We start from the raw sequence: 22,565 nt of genomic DNA on the forward strand, positions 1-22,565 counted from the left end.
GTCCTGTGCCCTGGGTCACCAGGAACCCGCAGTGACTTGACAAAAGCAGCTCAGGTGGTGTGGAGGAGGGGAGACCAGGTTTGCTTGGGACATCACGCTCTGGCAATATGGAAAATTAGATATTCTTTTTAAAAGAATGAAAATATGCTTTATTAAGTATTCTTTAAAAATCATTTTGAATGTTTACTTAGGCAAACAGAGAAAAATACTCTTGACACCGAACACAATGAGAGACACGGCTTCAAAGAGGTTAATAGGTGTTGAGGCCCGGTAACAAATTATCTGAAGACATCTACATAAACCTGGCCCTCTGAAAAATGATGTCTACTATGGGTGAAATAAGCAAACATCATTACCCACGCAAGAAGGCAATATGAGAAAATTTACTAGTCTCAGCCCCAGCTGGGCAGACGGGGGAAAATATCTCTCTTTAGAATTTCCAACTGTGGCTCTGGGGCCAGAATCCACACTTCCTAGGAGGCCCTTGAACCTCCGAGGAGGGGAGTCAATTTCAAGTGACCCTGGGTGGTAATCTCCAGGTACCTGCAAAGCAAACATAGGCCCTCTCTGGCCTGAAAGAACTACCATAAAATTCCAAAAATAATGAGCTCAAAAAATGAAATGAAATAAAATAAAATAAAATAAAAATCACAAATACAATAGGAAATGAAGGACAATCAGAAGAGATAACAACCAGCAGACTCAAAACTGCACAGGCAGCAGATACTGACATTAGCATAACACACCCAGAAGGAGATAAAGAAGGAACATGGATAAGCAATATTCAAAATGACAATGGTCTAAAACTTTCCAGAATTGTTGAGTGACACCAATCCACACATTCATCAAGTTCAACCAAGCCCAAAGAGGAAAAACAAAACTAAATTCATACTTATACACTTTGTGGTGAAACCACAGATCACCAAAACAAATAAAATATCTTGAAAGAAGCAGAGAGAAAAAAATAGATTGCTATAAAAAATTACAAACAGACAGCTTATTTCTTAGCAATAACAAGAGAATCTGGAGTCATAGTAAAAATGTAAGTGCTAAGAAAAAAACCACAGGCAACTATGAATTCTGTACCTAACAGTACTTAACCTTTCTCTATTGAGCATGAAATGAAGACATTCAGACAAATAGGAATCACAGACCCACACTAAATGGTATTTAGAAGAAAGTACTCCAGGAACAAGGAAAAGGACTAAAGAGATGCAAGAAGGACTTGTGAACAAAGAAATTGGTAAAAGTTGTTAAGTCTGAAGAAACACTGGCTCTATGCAACGATAACACAATGGCTGATCTGTGGGGTTAAAAACACAGTACTGAAGTAGTGGACAAAAGGGTGGGAGCTGGTGAACAGGTAAGGCAATGTGTGCTATTGCATTGTTGGGAGAAAAGAAAGGTGATACCTAACTTTAGACTTTGTAAGTTAAATGTGCATGTTAAAATTGCCAGGGTGACTACAAAAGGAGAGGGACAAATGGAAAGGGGAAAAAACACGATAAATTTGAAAGTTATTAAGTCCAATCAGAGATAAGATGCAACAAATAAAAAAGCATAAGATGGAAGACATGAATTCAAATATATCAGCAATGACAATAAATATTTAGACTAAACAAGTAAAAATCAGGTTGTTGAGGTAAACTGAATTTTAAGAACAAACAAATGTTGTTTACAAGAAAAATAAATGAAACAGAATAAACAGAAAGCTGATAGTATAAGGATGTAACAGGTAAATACCAACCAAGTGGGAATTTTTGTCTTTATATTATTATTGGACAAAATGCATTTTAAGGCATTACTAGAGACAAAAGGAATCATCACATAAGGATCAAAGATTCAGTTCATTAGGGAAATATAACAATTCTAAACTTGCAGACTTCTAATAACAACACAACTGCAAAATAATAAGACTGAAGTTGGTAGAATTACAAGGAGACACTGACAAATCTATAGTTAACAGTGGAAGATTTTGGCACACATCTCTCAATAATTGACAGATCAGAGATACCAAAACCCCAGGAAGAAGAGGGAATATTTGAATAAAGCCATAGATAAACTTGATCTATTGGTCATATTTGAAACACTGCATCTCACATGGAAACTAACGATGCTCTCAGCCACAGGGTAGGCCATAATAGATTTTAAAAAAATCTATATTGTGCTGGCCATTTTCTCTGCCTGTGTTGGAATTAAGTGGAAAAAGCAATATAACAACAACTATTATTATTATAACAACACCATGAACAGTAACTAAAAAGTCAACATTGTACAGTAGTTTTACTCCCTAGCCAAACCACCTGGGTCTGAAGCTTGGCTCTGCCACCTGAGGAACTATGTGATGATCCTGGGTAGACTGCTTAAACCCTTGGTGTCTCATTTTCCACATACAAAATATTGGGGTCAGAACCTACTTTGCAGGGTTGTTGTGAGAATTTGTGTTAATCAATGCAAAGTGTGAAGACTAGTGCCTGACACATAGTAAGAATTCAACAAATGTTGGCTATTATTATTATTATTACTTTAAAATACTAAACATTAGGAAACTGCAAAACACACTAAACTAATTCATGGGTGCAATAAGTGATCATGAAAATTAAAATAAACTTAGAATCAATAAACTAAAAATCTCACATATCAAATCATGGCTGATACAGACAGAGCAGTATTTAAAAAGAAAAGTTACAGCTTTAAATGTTTATAATATAGAAAGAGAAATGGAGAAAATAATAATATTCAAATTAAGATACTATAGGAATGAGCAGGAGAAGAAACCAAAGAAAGTAGAAGGGGACAAGTACTAAAGAGAAAACTCAGTGAAACAGAAAAACCCGGTACAGTGGAAAGGATCAACAGAGCCAAAAGTTTATTATTTGGAAAAAAAAAAAACACAAAAAACAAAAATAGATCAAGAAGTAAGGAGGGTGGGGAAAACAAACAATATCAGAGATGGCAAAGGGGCTACAGATACAGCAGGAATTGAAAAGATAAAAGGGTATCATGAACTTCAGCTGACAAATTTTAAAACTAAGAAGAAATGGACAAATTACTAGAAAAATACAAATTATCAAAATAGACACAAAAAGGAATAGAAAATCTGAATAGTTCAGTTTGTAGAGGCTAAACTGTAAAAAAAAAAAAAAGAAAATCTGAATAGCTTATAAGCACTAAAGAAACAGAATGAATAATTTTAAATGTTCTCAGAAAGAAACTACAAGACCTGTTTAGCCTTACAGTTATTTGTAGCAAATAGTCAAGGAACAGATAATTCAGTTCTGTACAAAATCTTCCAGAGAACAGAAAAAGAAGGAACACCCCCAAGTCATTTAGTGAGGGTGGTACAACTCAGATATCTAAACTAGATATGGGTGGTCCTAGAAAGGCCATCAGCCCTCATCATTGCAGATGGGAAAATATTAAACAAATATCAGCAAACAAAATCAGCAATGTGATAAACACACACACACACACACACACACACACACACACCATGATGAAATTGTATATACCCCCAATTTGTTAATAGTAGAAAATTTGTTAATGTAAATTCACAACATTAACAGATTAAAGGGAAGAAAAGGTACAATTGTCTCAATAAAACAAAACCACATAAATAATTCCATAAAATTCAAATATGTTCAAATTTTAAAACCAACCCAAAAAGATGAACACATGCACACCCAAGACTCTATAACTTAGGGTAAAACAGACTTTCCTTAACATGATAAAGAATGTCTTCAAAATACCCACACCAAATAATATCCTTAACGGTGAAACAGTGAACCACACTCCCTTTAAAGTCAAGAATAAAATACAGGTGCCTGTTATCAACCACTTCTTTGAACCACTGCACTGGAGGTTCTTGCCACTTCAATAATACAGACGAAGAAACAAATGTAAAAAATTGTAAAGGAAACAAAGCTAGCATTTTTCATAGATGATATGACTGTCTTCATAGGAAACCCAAAAAAACTATTATCCAGATTATTAGCATTAATATGAAAATTTAGGCTGGGCGTGGTGGCTCACGCCTGTAATCCTAGCACTCTGGGAGGCCGAGGCGGGTGCATTGCTCAAGGTCGGGAGTTCGAAACCAGCCTGAGCGAGACCCCGTCTCTACTAAAAATAGAAAGAAATTAATTGACCAACTGAAAAATATATATACAAAAAAAATTAGCCGGGCATGGTGGCGCATGCCTGTAGTCCCAGCTACTCAGGAGGCTGAGGCAGTAGGATTGCTCGAGCCCAGGAGTTTGAGGTTGCTGTGAGCCAGGCTGACGCCACGGCACTCACTCTAGCCTGGGCAACAAAGTGAGACTCTGTCTCAAAAAAAAGAAATAATATGAAAATTTAACAAGGTTGTAGGATATAAAACGAACATGCAAAACTAAACTCCATTTTTATACACCAACTACAAAATGCTATTCAGAAAATATTTTAGAAGCTATCTTACATGTCGTCATAGGTACCTGTTCAGCTACTATGCTCCGGGCGCTATCTCAGCACCCAGAGACATGGCACCAGCAGGCATGTTCGCGACGCATGGGCCCAGTCCCTAACCAAAAATGACTGAGTTGGGAAAGACTCCAGCTCAAATCGAGTTGGGAATTCAACATTGGATCCACCAGACACCATCTCAGAGTGTAGCCAGAGAGGAGATGCCATCAATTCCACAGCCAAGGGGCAGTCGCAGATGCAGAGACGAGCAAGGGGAACGGGTGGAAACCAACAGACGCAAAGGCCGAGACCACGGGTCCCAAGAGACGAGACATCTCCAGCAGAGACGCCTGGAATCCAGACCCCTGCCCAGCTCAAGAGACCTCAATTCCAGAACATTCTCCCTCTCTCCCCTTTCTTGGATGGATTTTCCTCCTTTCTGGCTTGAGTAGGTTTATAATGGGCCTTTCTTTATTTGCATCCAAGAGAATCTTAACCAAGCTGATTACAAATTCAGAAGTCCACTTGCGAAGCTTCATCTCCCTCCTCCTCCTTGTTTTCCTTCTGTGATATGGGGCGAATCCTTCTGGAGAGCTATGAACCGTCTCAAGGGAGGGTAAAATGAGAATGATAAACAATATACAGTAGATTCAGAATTTGGCAAATTGGCCCAGGATTGACGCCAGCTCTCTCCATTACTGTCTCACAGATCTGGATGCTGTCCACTGCGTACGAAATTTATAATGGCCTTGTTTATGCCCTTAAGAAGTTTGGGCTGAGACTTCCAAAGGAATTTTGCCAATAAAATAGATTATCCTTGGGTCATTCTGGCAATCTCTCTTTTCTTTATCAGGTCACTGGTAAGGGTCAATTTTACTGCCTGCTACTCTCTCCCACTAATTTGCCTGACAAGATAGGACCTGCTAACATAAGACACTCACAAAGATGACATACAGACTTGCTCACTGGGGAGCAATTTTTTTCCAGGGACCACAGATTAACAGCAGAAGACACAGATTTGTTTAAAAGCCATAGATTATGTTAAATGAGGGTTAAGTGTAGAACATTCATTAAGACAGAACCCAGAGGGCCAGTGAACAAAGTTATCACCCCTAACAGTGCCAAAAAAAAAAAAAGGGCAAGGTCCCAAATTAGGGACAATAGCCTTGCATTTAGAGGCCTGAATTAGAACCTTTGCCTCTGCCTTTTGCTAGATCTGGATAAATTACATCTCACCTCTGGTTTTAGCTCTTCCATCCATGGGAAAGCCATAAAGATAATAATTCCTACTCACAGCACTGTTGTAGGACCTAAGGTGGCAACACGAATAGGCCTCCAGCACTTTATCTAGCAGTGGCTCTGAGAATTGTCAGGGAGTTAGAAATGAAAACTTCTTTCAGAAAATAAGAGCTGATTACTCTAATCTTAGTGCAAAGTTCTTTCAAAGTTGAATCATTTATAGTCACAAGGTCATTGTTATTGTGAGCATAATGCTCAGTGTTATAGCAGCAGAGATGAGGAGAAGCCTAGGTTTTAATCCAGAGCCCAGAATGTTGGGATTCTTCTTGAAGGCCCTCAACCCTTCTAGAAAAATGGATCTCTGACTGATGAGATGGAAAGGGAGGGAATTGGAAAGAAGCCAGGTGGTACCCTAGAAAAATGCACTCGAATGTTTATAGCAGCACAATTCACAATTGCAAAGATGTGGAAACAACCGAAGTGCCCATCAATACATGAGTGGATTAATAAAATGTGGTATATGTATACCATGGAGTACTATTCAGCTATAAGAAACAGCAGGGATATAGCACCTCTTGTATGTTCCTGGATAGAGCTGGAACTCATTCTATTAAGTGAAGTATCCCAAGAATGGAAAAATAAGCACCACATGTACTCACCAGCAAATTGGTATTAATTGATCAACACCTAAGTGGACATACAGGAATAACATCTATCCGGTGTCGGGCAGGTAGTGGGGGAAGGGATGGACATATACATACATAATGAGTATGATGCGCACCAACTGTGGGATGGACACGCTTCAAGCTCTGACTCAAGAGAGGAGAGAGGGCAAGGGAAATATATGTAACCTTAACATTTGTACCCCCATAATATGTTGGGAAAAAAATTAAAAAATAGAACTGAAAAAAAATGAGGATGGAGCTAAGCAAAGAGTCTGGCTGATGACGTTGTCATAGCAACCACTGAGCAGGCCTTTCTACTTAGGGGGGCTATGTCAACCCTTGGGCCCCAGACAGATCCTTCTCAGGAGGTTTTCCAGACCCTGCCTTGGACCTTGAACTCCTTCCGCCTGTCACCGGTTCCTTGGCGTCATGGTGAAGCCCCACTCACCCCTGTCCCACTCACACATGCAACCCCGGCCAGCTGGACTCATTGCTACACATAATGCAGGCACCAGCCAGCATTGTTCTTGGCTCGGTTTCTTCTTAAGATACTGGATGAGGAGCAAAGTGGCCTCTGCCATATCAGATCTGAGTCAGGCTGACCTACTGGACTGTTCTGAAAGATACGTGTCCAGGGCATTGGAGGGAGAAGCTCAGCACTGAAACAGATACCACCTATTTTATTCCAGGGAACAGTCCAGTCTGCAGCATCCAGCAGGGAGAGGTGGCCTTCAAGTGACTGTCCTGGAGGACTCAGTTCTGGATGAGCTTTGAGTCCCCCTCGGGGCTGGGCAGAAGCCCACCACGCTCTGGGATTTCTGAGTCTTGTTTATGTTACAGGTCTTCTTCGGTCCCCAGCACGTGCTCCTGAGTGCTCTCAGCACATCCAGAGTCCCTCTGCCCCTCCTCCGCAGCCACGCGTCAGTGTCAGCAACTCCAGCGGAGGAGGCCAGGCCCCCTCAGGAGTGGGGCAAGGGCTTGCGCTGCAACGCACGGGCTTTGTGACACCTCTCCGGGATTCCCAGAGATCTGTTTTGTTTATTTCAGGCCTTGGCTGTGTTCCGAGGGTTGGCTGATGCCAGATAATCGCGGTAGTGCTGAGTCTCCCCAAGGAATCAGTCCTGGGACTAAGTCCACTGAATAAGCAGGGGCTCTGCATCCCGCCACTTTTTTAAAAAAAAATTTCCAAATGCTTGCGATTGTTTCGGTGCTCTCTTATGCAATCATTGAATGTAATCACTCAGTCATCGCCCAGCTGGATCACATCTCCAAGCAGCAAACAGCGGCTCCCTGGCTCACGTGAAAGGAACTGATAACCTTATCATCGAGCCGGGTCTGGTCGCAGAGCTTTCCTGAGACCTCAGCCTGCTCCAATTTTGTCCAGATATTTCTTTCCTCTGCTTTGGCCAGTTCTGCTTTACTTGGTGGGATTCTGGAACACACTGAGGAGAAATCGAGCAGCCAGGAGCAGAGAGGAGGAGGACAGAGGGCACATCCCTGGCCTGGAGCCTCCAACCTAAGGGACAAGAGACACTGCAGAAGGCCCAAGGCCAGCAGCTGGGCTCCAGCGCCAGCTCTACCCCAGAGGAGGGCAGTGGGAACCACACGGTGTGTCACGGCCCCAGGCCTGCCTCTTCAGACGCTGATGCTTTGGGGCCAGCACTAATGGAGGACATAACTCACCTCCATGGTTCAAAGCTGCACCTTGCAGAGCCCCCAGCCAGGCAGCTCCCACATGTGTCTAATGGGTCACAGTGGGGGAGGGGAGAAGAGAGGAGGAGAGTTGGGATCCTTCAGTGTGATCTGTTATCACATCCAGCAAAGAGGAGGGAGGGAGTAATATTTTAAGATTTCTTTCTTTAAAACGTCACCCTTTTTGGGAATTAAAACCTGCACACCTACAGGAGGCCAGTAACCAAAGGGGCCGGAAAATGTTCTTTGCTATCTGTTTTCTAGCATCTTAAACCACAGGAGATGGCTCTACAGAATTGCCTGGACAGAGGTCTCGAGGTTGTCTTCAGAAGGCCAATGGAAACCACCAACTGTAGTTGAACAATAGCCCGAAGCCAGGACATGTGACACTGGTCACAAAAACCCGAGCCCAACCGCCACCGCCACCACCATCACCACCCCATCTTTTAAAAGCCTGTATTTCTGCTTAAAGGAAGGATGGTAGTCTTTTGAGATGATAGTCTAACATCCTCCTCATTTGCTGGCAAATTAATAAACTTCTCTTTCTTTTTCCTCAAGCCATTCGTCCTCGTTCTTCATTCTCATGGATTTGGCCTTGGGGACAGGTATCACACTTTTGGTAGCAGGAGAAGCAAGTATTTATTGAATGCCTATCACATTCTAGGCCTCAAGAGACAAGGAAACAGAGGCTCCCAGTGGTAAAGTTCAAGGTCACAGAGCCCTGACCATGCGACCTACCCACACCAAACCCAGGGGCACCCCTTCCATGACAAGTCATCTCCCCATCTCTCAGAATGCCCCCTCTCTCTGTGAGGCAGAAACGTGAGATCCAGGGCTATTTCTCCTACTCTTCTCTCCCAGGGAGTTTAGGAAATTCAATCTAGGTTTGATTGAATATGGGGAAAGAGGCAATGTGAAAGCACAGCTAACTATCAACAGTCTTGAGAACTTTCTGGCCCTGTCAATCCTTAGAGCAAGGAGGTGAGAAACAAAGAGAAGCAGCCCAGGCCTGGGTCACGTGGCTCATCGTAGCCAGCAGGCTCGGCTCTCAGCTGAGAACTATGAAGGCAGCATTCCCATGTGGGCAGGTGAAGGGTTTTCATCACATCCAAATGAGGCCAGTTGGGTTCTCCACTTACACACTGAGATTAGAAGCCAAAATGCAGAACATGTGTAAGCATGAAGCACTGGCCACTGGGACTGTCACACGGCTGCGAGCCAAAGCCAGGCTGGGCCTTGCCAACTCCTGTTCCAGTCTCTCTCTGACTCACCAGCGAGGTCTAGGGTGAGTAATCCAACCAAATCCTACCTCACTTCCCTCAGCTGTACAACAGGAGGAAACAGCAGGAAATCATCAGAGGATCTAATAGGATGAGGAAGGGCTTGGTCCTGCCCAGTGACTTCCACCACTCTAAGAAGGTCCAGTCTAACGCTAACCACCAGCAGCTCAGCAGGACACGTCCAGGTACACATGGGTACCTGGAAACTGAGGCTCAGGAAGGGAGGGACCTGCCCAAGTTCACATATTTGTGAAGTCACAGGTTAGACTCAAACTGTCCTCATCCCATTAAGGAGAACTCAGCTATTTTCTGGAGCAGAGAGGGCAGAAGCCAGTATAACCCAATGTGCAAAACGCAGAGTGGTTTGGAACACGAGCTCTAGAGACAGACTTTCTGGGTTCGAAGCCTGGCCCTGGCATTTCTTAGTGCTTGTCCTTGGGCAAGTTATTCAGTCTGTCTGGCCTCAGTTCCCTTTCTGTGTAAAGTAGGGCTAATAACCATATTCACTTAATTTGAGAATTAGATAAGTTGCTCTATGTAAAGCATTTATAAAGGTGCCTGCACATATAGGAAGTGCTTAATGACTATTAAAAAAACAAATAAAAAGCAAAGAGCCCCTGCAGCCCCAGGCCAGGCCATGCTTGGGTCCTGGTCCCTATTGTGTCTGACCTGGGAAATAGCTGCCTTTTCATCAGCACGAAGAATCAGTAGGAAAGGTAAATCCCGGGTATCAGAAGCACAAAGGCCCATGGAGTTTAGCACCTCCTCTTTGGGAGGTTTGGACTTCCTCACATGAAGAGGATCGTAGGACCTGAAGTAGGATCTGTGCACAAATGCAGGGAGCAATTGAGTCTCTTTTACCCGGTGACTTCTGCTCATTCCACACAGGGAAGCCAAGCCACGCCTCCTTGGGGAAGTGTCCCTGGGCACTCCATGCGATTTCCCACTCTCCTCCTCCGGACCTAGCTTCACCACAGCAGCACGTGCTCTGAGGCCAGACAAGTCAGGCTTTGGATCCCTTAGCAATGCGTGGAAGCTCAGGTCTGTCCAACTGCCCAAAGCCTCAGTTTCCCCATCTGTAAATTGGTGATAAAGTAGCCACCTCATAGGTTTGTTATTTGGTCTATAACCATTTAGGATCGTTATATCCTCTTGATGAATTGGTCCCTCTGTCATTATGAAATGACATTATTTGTCCTGGGAAATATTCTTTGTTCTGGAATTTACTTTGTCTGAATAATCACTTTAGCTTTCTTTTGTCTAATGTTAGCATGGTGTCTGTTTTTCCATCCTTTTACTTTTAACCAATTTATGTCTTTATGTCTTTGAAGTGTGTTTCTTCTAAGCATACAGTTGGGTCTTGCTTTTTTATCCTTTCTGACAAACTCTGCCTTTTAATTAGGATATTTACATTTAAAGTGTTTATTAATATGGGCAGGTTTAAACCTATCATCTTGCTATTTATTTTCTATTTGAACAATCTTTACATTATTTCAAATTTCCTCTTTTCTTGCCTTCTTTAGCTTGCCTTAATATTGTTATAAGTTCGTTTCATTAGCTGTAAGTCTTTGTTATATTATTTTATTTATGTATTTTTGCAGCAGTAGCAGTAGCCTCAAAGAACATGGAGTATGTTTTTTTAGAGGTAGCCTTAGGCTTTTTGGTATAAATCTTCAACTTATTACTATCTACTTCCAAGGGATACCATATATTTCACATAGCATACTTCCTTCTCTCCCCTCCTGGCCTTTATGCTGTGGTTGTCATGCATTTCACTGTTACATAGGTTATAAACCTCACACTACATTGCTGTTATTTTTGTTTCAAGAGTTGATTGCCTTTTTTTTTTTTTTTTTTTTGAGACAGAGTCTCACTTTTGTTGCCCTGGCTAGAGTGAGTGCCGTGGCGTCAGCCTAGCTCACAGCAACCTCAAACTCCTGGGCTCAAGCGATCCTCCTGCCTCAGCCTCCCAAGTAGCTGGGACTACAGGCATGCACCACCATGCCCAGCTAATTTTTTGTATATATACTTTTAGTTGGTCAATTAATTTCTTTCTATTTTTAGTAGAGACGGGGTCTCGCTCTTGCTCAGGCTGGTTTCGAACTCCCGACCTCGAGCAATCCTCCCGCCTCGGCCTCCCAGAGTGCCAGGATTACAGGCGTGAGCCACCGCGCCCGGCCAAGAGTTGATTGTCTTTTAAAGAGATTTAAATACTAAGAAAAAAATCACATACTTATCCATACAGTTACTCTTTCTTGGTGCTTTTCATTCCTTTGTATAAATCCATATTCTATCTGCTATCATTTTCCTTCTGCTTGAAAATTTTTCTTTAATATTTCTTATAGTAAAGATCTATTGGTGATGAATTCTTTCAACTTTTGCAAGTCTGAAAAATGTCTTTACTATACCTTTGTTTTTGAAACATACTTTTGTTGGATATAGAATTTTAGATTGATTTTTTTTCCCTTTCAGTACTTTAAAGATGTTGTTCCACTGTCTTCTTACTTGTCTTTTTCTAATGAGAAATCTGCTGTCATCCTTATCTTTGTTCTTTTCTACATAGCATTCCAATTTTGTTCTCAGGCTGTGAGTCTTTTCCCAACTGGCTGGAAAAGGCACTATTCCCAGCCCTGTGTGAACACCAGACACTGTTCCCTATAATCCTTCCGGGTGATTCTTTCCTCATGCTTGAGTTGTTTCCTCACACACATGCACTGATCAGTGCTTGGGTGACATTCAAGTGGGACGAGCTGCAGATCTCTGAGTTCTCGCTCTATCTAGTTCTCTCCTGTCGACTATTCTAGCCTGTGAACTCTGCATGCTTTGATCTCATTGGACTCTCAGCTCCATGTCTTCAACTCAGGGAGTTTGCTGGGCTCTGCCTCAGTTCCCCCTCCTCAGGCATGGCCTGCAAACTCTCTCAAGGCGGTAAACGTGGGAAATTATAGAGTTCACTTGGTTTATTTCCTCTCTTTCAAAGATTACTGTCCTTCATTGCCTGATGTCCAGGGTCTTATAAACTGTTTAGTGCATGTACGTTGTGCATTTTTGGTTGTTTCAGTCAGGAGGGTATCTGCTGCCTGTTCCCTGGCATCTTGGTCAGAAGTCCCCGAATGTTCATTTGGCTGAAATCTCAGGGCATCCCAATTCCGTGCAGTGCCCAGTGCCCCCTCATGTTACCCAGCCTTTGGGGTACCTAGTATATGTTCCACACATAAGGAGAACCTAGCAATACTTAACAATGATTCATAAGCAGCAGTCATCAAGGCTATGAAGTGCTTATATGAACATGAATTATGAAAATTCCAACCTGCATTCATTTTATAATCACATTTTGGAAAAATTTTTCTTCTTTGTGTAAAATCTTTTTTATCCCAGGTTTTATGCCCAAAAAGTGATAGACCATGCTGCAAAGGTAGAGATCATTAGAAACATTAGAGCTCAGAAACAAAGGAGTTAAATAACTAAAATATGATTTAATTCCAAAGTTTCTTTTCTATTTGTATTCTACATTTGCCTACTTCACTGCTAAGAATATTCTTTTTTTTTTTTTTAATTTCAGCATATTACAAGAGTACAAATGTTTAGCTTACATATATTGCCCTTGCCCCACTGGAGTCAGAGCTTCAAGCGTGTCCATCCCCCAGCTAAGAATGTTCTTCAAGCAATAAATTATTACTCTTGCAGCATTAGGACCATCACCCAAAGAAAGCGAAAATTGCCAAGGCTTCTGTAGAAATAGCCAAGCTAACACTTTCTCGTGATTTTCTATACAGGGCAATAATGTTACTAAAGTCAACCAAGTGTTATGGAAACATCGATTTGTGACGCTAAAGAATCTCAGAATGCAAAGGTTTCCACTGAGCAGTTCAACAGCAACACTGTCGGGATCACAAACTGCCCTCGCCCCAGGCCAAACTGAGAAGCTGCTGTGCACATTCATTCCTCCTCCCCATGTCCAAGGTAAGCCAAGCAGGGAGAAAGAACTGATCACTTTTTGTAAGTGCTGTTGCTTAGGAGACATTTAAAGGCTTTTATTTCTGTCCCATTTTCAAATACAAAAGCTTAAGTCCCAAAAAGCCAAATTAGAAGCATTCCAGAGAAAAACTAAATTATCAGAGATTTTGGTCTCAGCAGAGGCCACCCCACAGCCTGGGCTAGAAAACATATTCCCCTGAAACTCCAGCTTCTATAATCACAACAGACACAGTCCGCTGACCTGCAGCTCTCAACTATGTATAGCAAGATGCTTTCTGTTTGATCAGTGAGTCTGTTCTGTGTTTTGCAAACAGTAGAATATGCTACCCTAGGGGGTCATGAAATCAATTTAATGCACCACAGCTACCTTCTCTTAAAATTACATAAATTAAAATGTGAGAATATATCACAATCGTGAGGCCAGTATTGTTTCATGAAATTTCTTTTTTCAATTTTATATGTGTATGTTCGTAAATACTGGGTTGTAATGAAAAGTGTACCTTTTAGTTTGGGTCATGATCAAAAGGATTTGAAAGCCACTGGTCTAGAAACTATTAAGCATTCTGTGTTCAACTGCTGGTGGGAGTAGACATTGGTATAACCTCTGTTAACAATACCAATATTATTTAAATTCTTGTTCCCCAAAAAACAATCACAGGTATACAAAAAACAAATTAGGTACTAAAGTGCTAAAATGTTTTCTATAGTGGCATTTATAATAATGGAAAAAATTGGCATAACTTGAAGGACTGGTTGAATAAATTATGAGACACCTACATGATAAATGGTACCAAGCCATTAAAGCTACTTCAGAGTAAAGTTGTAGGAGAGAGTTGAAGGCATATCCATGTCACCTCTTAGGTGAAAAAGGGAGGTGATAAAATTTTAAATACACCCACACACAATGCATAGAAAGAATATAGTGCAAATACTAACAATCATCTTGAAAAGTATAATTGTATATATTTACTTTCTTTGTGCTTTTCTGTACTTTCAAAAATTCCTACAGTAGATATGCACTACTTTTGTAATTGATAAAAATAATCCAATGAATGCTTTATTCAGCAAAAAGGCAGCTCTCCACATATAATGCTCACTTTAGGCAACAGCAACAGACATTAAAGCTAACAGTTTAGAAAAACAGGATTTCACACGGCTGTATGTTTAGAGTAGAGGCAAAAACATTTAGAGACTAGGTGCACACATATCTGGGTAAATTGTGCAATGATTTCCCATCTTCCCCTCTTCTCAAGTCCCCATGTCCTAAACCAGACACATTGACATCAAAATTTGTCCACAACAAACAGGCTGTCAAGATGGGCCTGTGCAGGTTTTAGTGCTAACAAATATGAACAGCCTGTAGGCAACACCAGTGTTTTTCTCCCCCCAAAAGTAACAAAGTCTGTGTTTAAAAAAAAGTGTTCAGGGTAAAAATATACTAATAATAAAACAAGAAAAAAACCAAAGGGGTCAAGTTTTGTGGATTAACTTCAAGTTCTAAGGGTAAGAAAAACAAACAGATATATATATTTTTCATTAATTCATTCATTCAATGCCTCTGTCCATCAGCCCACCTGTCCATCAGTTTGTTCCTCAATCTGTCAGTCTGTCTGTCCATCAGTCTATCCATCAGTCCGTCAGTTGGTCATCGCTCAGTCCACAGCCACCTGCCAACTACCCCACACGACAGTCAGACTTAGGCTGTCATGATCGAGGACTCGGTCCCTGCCCTCACTGCCTTCATGGTCCAGTCTCAGTTTACTCACCTGTAAAATGGCAATAAATGAGCATAGCTGGCACTGCCTAGTGCTCCATAGGTGCCAGGCACAGTGCCGAGGGCTTAGTCTGTGCACTCAACCAGCTGTACCAATGGGTCAGGCCTGAAGGCACCTTCAGTGCCTGCCATAGGCAGCTGCACAGGACAAGGCTGTCCCTTCTCCCAGGGCTGATTCCAGCTTTCTGTCTTCACTCCTCCCCTGCGCCTCCACTGGGACCCATCCCTTGCTCATCGTGGTGTCCCTCGATGTGCCACACACTCCCACACCCTCATCCTGTGTTCAGGTGTCCCTGCCTGCAGGCCCTCCAACCCCCATCCGGAAGGCCCTTGCACATCCTCTGAGTCGCTAAAATGGCCCTGCTTGGGGACCCCCATATTCTCACCAAGGCCTCCAAGCCCCTGTGTCTGTGCAGGGCCTGCCATGTCCTGCCGGGCTCTGTGGCCACCTGTCCACTTTGTACAATGGCAAGCAAAAGAGACCACATGGCATTTCCTTCTCCAAATCCCCAGGCTAGGCACATGATAGAGACATCAACACCTGCTTCCTGAGTCCAGGTGTAAGGCATTTTACACTCATCGCCTCACATAATTTAACCCTCACAACCTCTGCAAAGGAAGGCTTGTTATCCCACTTCATGTTTGGGAAAGCTGAGGCTAGAGAGGGGAATAACTTGCCCAAGGTCACACCTAGGGTTACCGGCTTCAACGACAGTAAACGTGCATGGAAATACATTTTTCAGAAGCAAGATCTACTTAGCCCTACAGACCACAAAGGAGGTGGTCTTTGGTACCCCCCAGCCACCCCCAGATTCAAGTCCACACTTTACTCTAGAGAGCTCCTGCTTGAAGAAGATGCAGTGAGTGGATTCTGAACTTCAAACAAGCCAAAAATGTTCATGCTTTTCTTTCAACAAATATCCATGTCTCTACCAATAGCCCTGTGCTAGGTGCTGGGTGGACGTGGGGGTGGAAGGAGAAAGGAAGGAACAGAAATGGAAATCAGGGCTGTGGTCCTGTGCGCTCCTAAGAGACATACATTTGGTCTTTGTCCCTGGCTCCTGTCCCAGAGCTCCTGACACAATACAACAGTTACACAGCTGGTCAATGCCCCAGTTCCTGACACAGCTCCTGAACCCCTTGGCATTTCCTGGGTGATGGGAGTATCCTTTGTCCTGCTGAGACTACTCCTTGTGGCCTCCTGGGCAGCTTCAGGGCAGGGACTGGTCACCAGAAAGACCAAGCCATGACGAGAAGCTTGGAACTTTTATCCCCACCCATCCTCCGAGAAGGGAGAGGGGCTAGAGGTGGAGCTACTAACCCATCGCACCTGTGTGATGACGCCTCCATGAAAATCCCTGTTCCGTGTGGACCCCACACAACATCCCCATAGGAACGAAGCCCACACATCACCCCGCCCACCATCAGGGACACATCTCTACGCAGCCCCTTGACAGGACGATCACACTGACTGTCACACAGGCAGACACACTGTTCCCGTGGGAGAGACCCGCAGGACCTGACCACAGTTCACCTCCCTTGAAGGCCCGGCTGCTCCTCGCCCCTCCATGGGGTCCCCCGGCTGTGGCGCAGACAGCAGGGTGTTGGCTCTCCGGAAGCCCATCCTTGCCCTTTCACTTTCCACAGCTGCCCTCGACGCGCTCGGGCCCCCTTCCCCCCTGAGCCGAAACTCCCCATCCTCCCCTTCAGTTTAGCGCTGCTGTTTCGGGGCAAATACTCAACCACGTTCAGCACTAAATTCAGACCAAAGGCCCACCAGGGGCGCCCTTCTTCCCTTCTCCTCGAGGTGTGGTCTGGACGAAACGGCGCAGACAACACCTGCAGTCCTGCCACGCCAGCGTGTCACGAGTCCACCACCCATTGCCCCGGGTGTCCTGCCCTCAGACACCCCACTTGGGTCCCCCTTCTCATGGCCCCCACAAAGGTGCAGAGACCCGCTTAATACTGCAGGCACCTCTGCTCTCAGAGCTGTGTGGACTCCGAGCACAGATCCCAGCTGTTCTCAGAGTCCCCCTTAATTCCCCTCAAGTCATACTGGGATCTCTCACACCTTGTGCTCCTCACTGCACTACCCAGTCTGCGGCCCGGGGCTTGGGACTCGGTGGGCAGCCTCTAAATGCTCTGCCTTCTGCCCCACCCCCACCCCTGGGGGTCATTCCCTGTGTTCTCCCCAGGGGATGAAAACAATGGAGCAGAGCTGCGATCATTAGAACCCACAGTGGCCCTTTCCCACGCAGTCAGCCACCACACCACCAAGCTTAGTGACATTTACTGCGAGCCAAACATTTATAAACATAGTCTATACCAGTCCTTGCAGCACCATATGAGGAGGACAAGCAATGACTACAAGGCAAACAAGTAAGGGACCCAGAGCTACAGGGCGGTCCGAGTTCCATCGGACCCCAAAGCCTGTGCTCCGCCCGCCGCAGGCTGCTCCCCCAGGGCCTGCTGCATCTTGGGGACCCACTGGACCTGCCGGCCTCGGGGCTCACCATGCCTCCGGTGCACTCGCGGCAGTCCTGCAGGCAGCTGATGTTCTCCCAGGTGCTGTAGGCCTTCAACCCAGCCACCAGGGCCTGCAGCGAGCGGCTGTTGACCAGCTCCTTCCCCTGGAAGACATCCTCGTCCAGCAGGGCCCCAGCGTACCTGCGAGACGAAGCAGAGACGTGTGAGGGACGCAAAAGTCAGTGCACACGTGTGGAGAAGCACGCTGAGGCACGTGGGGGTCGGAGGTGGACTGCAAGGCCGGAACCTGCTCCTCCAAGGGCACTGCCAAAGGCTTCATGGGCCCTTCAAAACCATCACCCAGCACCAAGACCATATCCACAACCACGAGTCTCCACTGCACCGTCCTCCCCTTGGAAAACCTGTCCTTTGCTTTCTGTCCCTGTTTACTTTTCTGCCAGTCCATCTGTAGGCCCCATCACTCCATCTGTCCAGGCACTCCTTGACCCAGCACAAGGGACACTATGTTTAAGTCTCTCCCTCTTTTGGTCTACACAGATAGGATCATATTCTGAATTATTTTATTTTATCCACACAAAAAAATTTCATGTCTTTTATATTTGTAATTGTTTAATCCCACTTCCATTGGAAATTCTGCAATGGATTATGTGGTAGGCAGAATAACGACCCCTAAAGATGTCCTAATCCCTAGAACCTGTGAATAGGTTCCCTCACCTGGCAAAAGGGACTTTGCAGATGTGATTAAATTAGAGACCTTGAGATGGGGAAATGATCCTGGATTAAACAGGCGATCCAGTGTAATCATAAGGGTTCTTAGAGCAAGCAGTGGCAAGAAGAGGACATGTGACAATGGGAGCAGTCAGAGGGTACAGCAGGAGAAAGGGTCAGCTGGCCATTTGCAGACAGAAGGAGCCACAAGACAAATGGGGAGGCCACCTACAGCAGCTAGAAAAGGTGGGGAAGTGGGTCCTCCCTAGAGTCTCCAGGAGGAAGACAGCCTTGCTGACACCTTGATTTTAAACCAGTGAAGCCTGTTTTGGATTCCTGACTTCCAGAATGGTAAGGAAATAAATCTGTGCTATTTTAAGCCACCAAGTTGGTAGCAATTTGTTACAGCAGCAATACGAAACTAATACAGATTGTGGCCAACTTCTTCCTTCAAGATGATGTCACCGTTCTCCTTCATTTTTCAGCCACTTGTGGGTATGATCCCTGTGCAGTGTGTAGTGGTATTGTTTGGTCTCCCTCCAGATGTACTCCTCCCCCTCAATAATGAGTTTCATTTTCACCATATTTCAAAACACCATAGTTAAAGGGTCAGCTCACCCTCTGTCTCCCTTCTTTTGAACACCTTCCTATTCATCTTATTTTTAAAGTATTTTTTACAATAAGTTATTGTCTGGATCAACTACTGGGAATAAAAAAGCTTTACTGAACTCTTTTTTTCTCTATGTTCAAACTCCAGAACACAAAAGAAGCCCTAGAACCAAGCATCAAAGTCAAGGGTGGTCAACACACTGAGCTCCTTGGAAGTGCCTCAAACTCCCTGGAGGAATTCGGAGAAGTACCATGAAGTTTGATCTCATGGGAGGCTGGAGATAACAGTGGTGGTGGTTAGAGGTGGTGACTCATGGGTTGTTCTCCACTGCCTGAGTGCCACCTACTGATACGATGTGATTTGCTAACCGTTTGTTCATAAGGAACGTTGGTCTCATAATGTTTTTGTCTGCTTGTTGGTGTCAGGATAATACTCATAAAATGGTTTGAAAAGTTTTCTCTTCTCCTTTATTTTCCAAAAGGGTTTGTGTAAAATTGGTATGTTTTCTTTTCTTAAATATTTAATGGATTTCACTAGTAATGCAAGATAGGGATATTCATATTGCTATTTCTTTTTGAGTCATTTTTGGTAATATGTATCTTTCAAGAAATTTGTCTGTTTCATATATGTTGTCTAATGTATTGGCATTACATTTTTATTTATTTTTTTATTTTTATTTTTATTTTATTTTATTTTTCTTCTCAATTTAATAGTTCTCTATTATCATATTTAGTGTAGTTTTTTTTTTGCATTTCATTATGAAAAATTTCGAACATACAGAAAATTTGAAATATTTGTACAGAGAACCCTCGTATACCCATTAACTAGATTCTAAAGTTGACAACATTTTACTAAAGTTGCTTTATCACGTATCTATCCATCTAGCCATCGGATATAGTTTGGATGTTTGGCCCCTCCAAATCTCACGTTGAAATTTGATCCCCAGTGTTGGAGGGGGGCCTGGTATGTGTTTGAGCCAGTGCCACAGATCATGAATCGCCTGGTGCCCTCCAGATAATAATGAGTAAGTTCTCATTTTATTAGTTCACGTGAGACTGAGACGTGGTTGTTTCTTTTCTTTTCTTTTTTTTTTTTAATTCCCTCCCCTCCCCCATGCCAAGAGGTGGTTGTTTAAAGGAGCCCGTACTACCTCCGCCCTCTCTAGTTCCTGCTCCCTACAGGTGACACACCTGCTGCCCTTGTGAACTGAAATGCTCACCCCCCCACCGGCTGACTGAATGGACACCCTGGTGGCCAAAGGCATATCCTAAAGCAAAATTGCCTGCCAGGAGGAGAGAGGTCAGACATGCCTTATCTCGTCCCCCTCCTTTCTTTGTAACCCATTAACAGGCCTAAGGGTATGCAAGACAATCCTGCAGGTCCTCAATTTATGCAACAAATGGTGGCTTATCTCTGGTAGACAGTTTATGTTAAAACATTCCAAGCCTTTAGACAAAGCTTCATGTCTTTAGCCAATTACAATCCAAAGAATCTTTAAACCCACCTATAAACTGTAAGCCAACTAAAAACATATAGAAATATAATGTCAATAACAATATTTAATTTTATTCTTTCATTGTCTATAAGATCTGTACAGATGTTCTCTCTTACAAATATTGGTAATTTGTAGCTCTTTTTCTTGATCAGTTTATCTAAAGGTCTATTAAATTTAATTACCTAGTGAAAGAAAAAAAATGATTCTTGGCTTCTTTTTTCTGTCTTGTTTAGCCATTTCTAATTGATTTCTTTTCTTCTACTTTGGGCTTAATTTCTTCCTCTTTTTCTAGCTTCTTAAAATAGAAATTTACACTATGGGCTTTTGGCCTTTCTTGTTTTCTAATGTATGCATTTAAAGGTATACATTTTCTTCTGAGCATTGCTTTAGCAAATTTTGATATGCTCTGTTTCATTTTAATTTACTTGAAAATATTTTCTAATTTCTCTTGTGATTTCTTTTTGAATCTATGAATTATGTGCACTTTTTAGTTTCCTAATATTGGGGGATTACTCCAGATATTTTTCTGTTAATTTTTAAATTTAATTCCATTCTAATCAGAAAACATACTTTGTATGATTCCAATCCTTTTAACCCTTTGCACTCGCTTCCTTTTTTCTCAATTCCTTTATTCTACTCGGGATTTAATTTTTTAAATACCCCAGATTTTACAAAGCGCGGCAGTAGAATAAAAAAACTGGAGTTTCTTTTCATGCAAACTTATTTATTTGGATTTTTTTTTATATTTCAAATTACTGATACATTCAAAGAGTAATTTTAATCTCTATAATTTTTGCTAACTGTGTCGAGTCACACTTGACATCCGAGTGCAAAGGGTTAATACATAGTCTGTCTTGATAAATATTCTACGTGCACTTGAAAAGAATGTGTCATCTGCTATTGTTGGGTGTTCTATAAATGTCATTTAAGTCAAGTTCATTAGTAGTGTTGTTCATATATTTTATATCATTACCAATTTCCTGTTTATTATCAATTACTCAAACAAAAGAATTGATACCTGTCACTATCCTTCTGGATTTGTTGATTTCCCTTTTCAGTATTGTCCATTTTCTTCATGTATTTTGGAGCTATATTATTAGTCCATACACATTCAGATTGTTATGTCTTCTTAAGGAGTATTCTGCTTTATCATCAGGAAATGTTCTTCTTTATTTCTGGTAATGTGCCTTTTCCTGAAGTCTGTTTTATCTGATGTTAATATGTCCACTCCAGTTTTCTTATGGTTAGTATTTGCAGGTATAAATTTTTTTATTATTTTTCTTTTAACCTATTTGTCTTTATATTTTAAATAGATTTCTTGTAGAAAGCATCTAGTTGAATCTTGATGTCTTGTAATTCTGTCTGACAACCTCCAAATTTAATAGGACTGTTTAAAACATTTATACCTAATGTAATTATCAGCAAACATGATTGAATTTAAAACTATAATATTATTCTGCAATTTTTTTTCCTAATTTATCCCATATGTTCTTTGTACTCCCATCCCCATGCTCCTGTCATCCTTTGATTAACTGAATAACTTTTAGTATTCCACTGTTAGCTTAACTATGCCACTATTATTTTTCAAGGATCGTTCTAGGGTTTAAAGTAGGCATCTTTGACTTATCACATTCTTCCCTCAAATAGTGTTATACCACTTCACACATAATATAAGAACCTTACAACAATACAATATAGCTCCATTCCACTATCCCAACCATTGTGATACTGTTGAGATTTTATATATGAAAATATATATAATATGCATAGATATAAATATAAACACATATTTTCTACATATGTTACAAACTTCATTGCTATTTTTACTTTAAACACTCTTTTTTCCTAATCAACATTATTGAGGAATGATTTCTTTACAACAGACTACATTCATTCAAATCACACAATCTGAAGAGTTCTGACAACCATACACACCCATGAGAATGACACCACAGTCAAGCTATAGAACATCTCCAAGACCCCCCAAAAATGCCTCATGCCTCTTTGCAGTCCAACCCTTTGTCCATCCCCATCTCAAGGCAACCACTGGCCTGCTCTCTGGCACAATGAATTAGTTGTATGTTTATGTAAATAGGATTAAATAGGATTACACGGTATGTGTTGTGTCTTGCTTCTTTCAATCGGCACATTGTTTTGAGATTCATTCATATCACAGCATGTATTAGTGGCTGTTCCT

At 42.4% G+C, this 22,565-nt stretch overlaps 1 protein-coding gene across 1 annotated transcript in view; it reads right to left on the reverse strand.

The window, feature by feature from the left end:
• Positions 1 to 22,565, reverse strand: part of ACOXL (acyl-CoA oxidase like) — a 315,044-nt gene that overhangs the window by 128,364 nt on the left and 164,115 nt on the right. Inside the window, exon 12 of the mRNA XM_012742778.3 lies at positions 17,582 to 17,735. Within this exon, the coding sequence (XP_012598232.2) occupies positions 17,582 to 17,735 (154 nt within the window). The remainder of the gene's footprint in view (positions 1 to 17,581; positions 17,736 to 22,565) is intronic.

This window comes from Microcebus murinus, chromosome 3, assembly GCF_040939455.1.
Source record: "Microcebus murinus isolate Inina chromosome 3, M.murinus_Inina_mat1.0, whole genome shotgun sequence".
Classification (NCBI taxonomy): Eukaryota; Metazoa; Chordata; class Mammalia; order Primates; family Cheirogaleidae; genus Microcebus; species Microcebus murinus.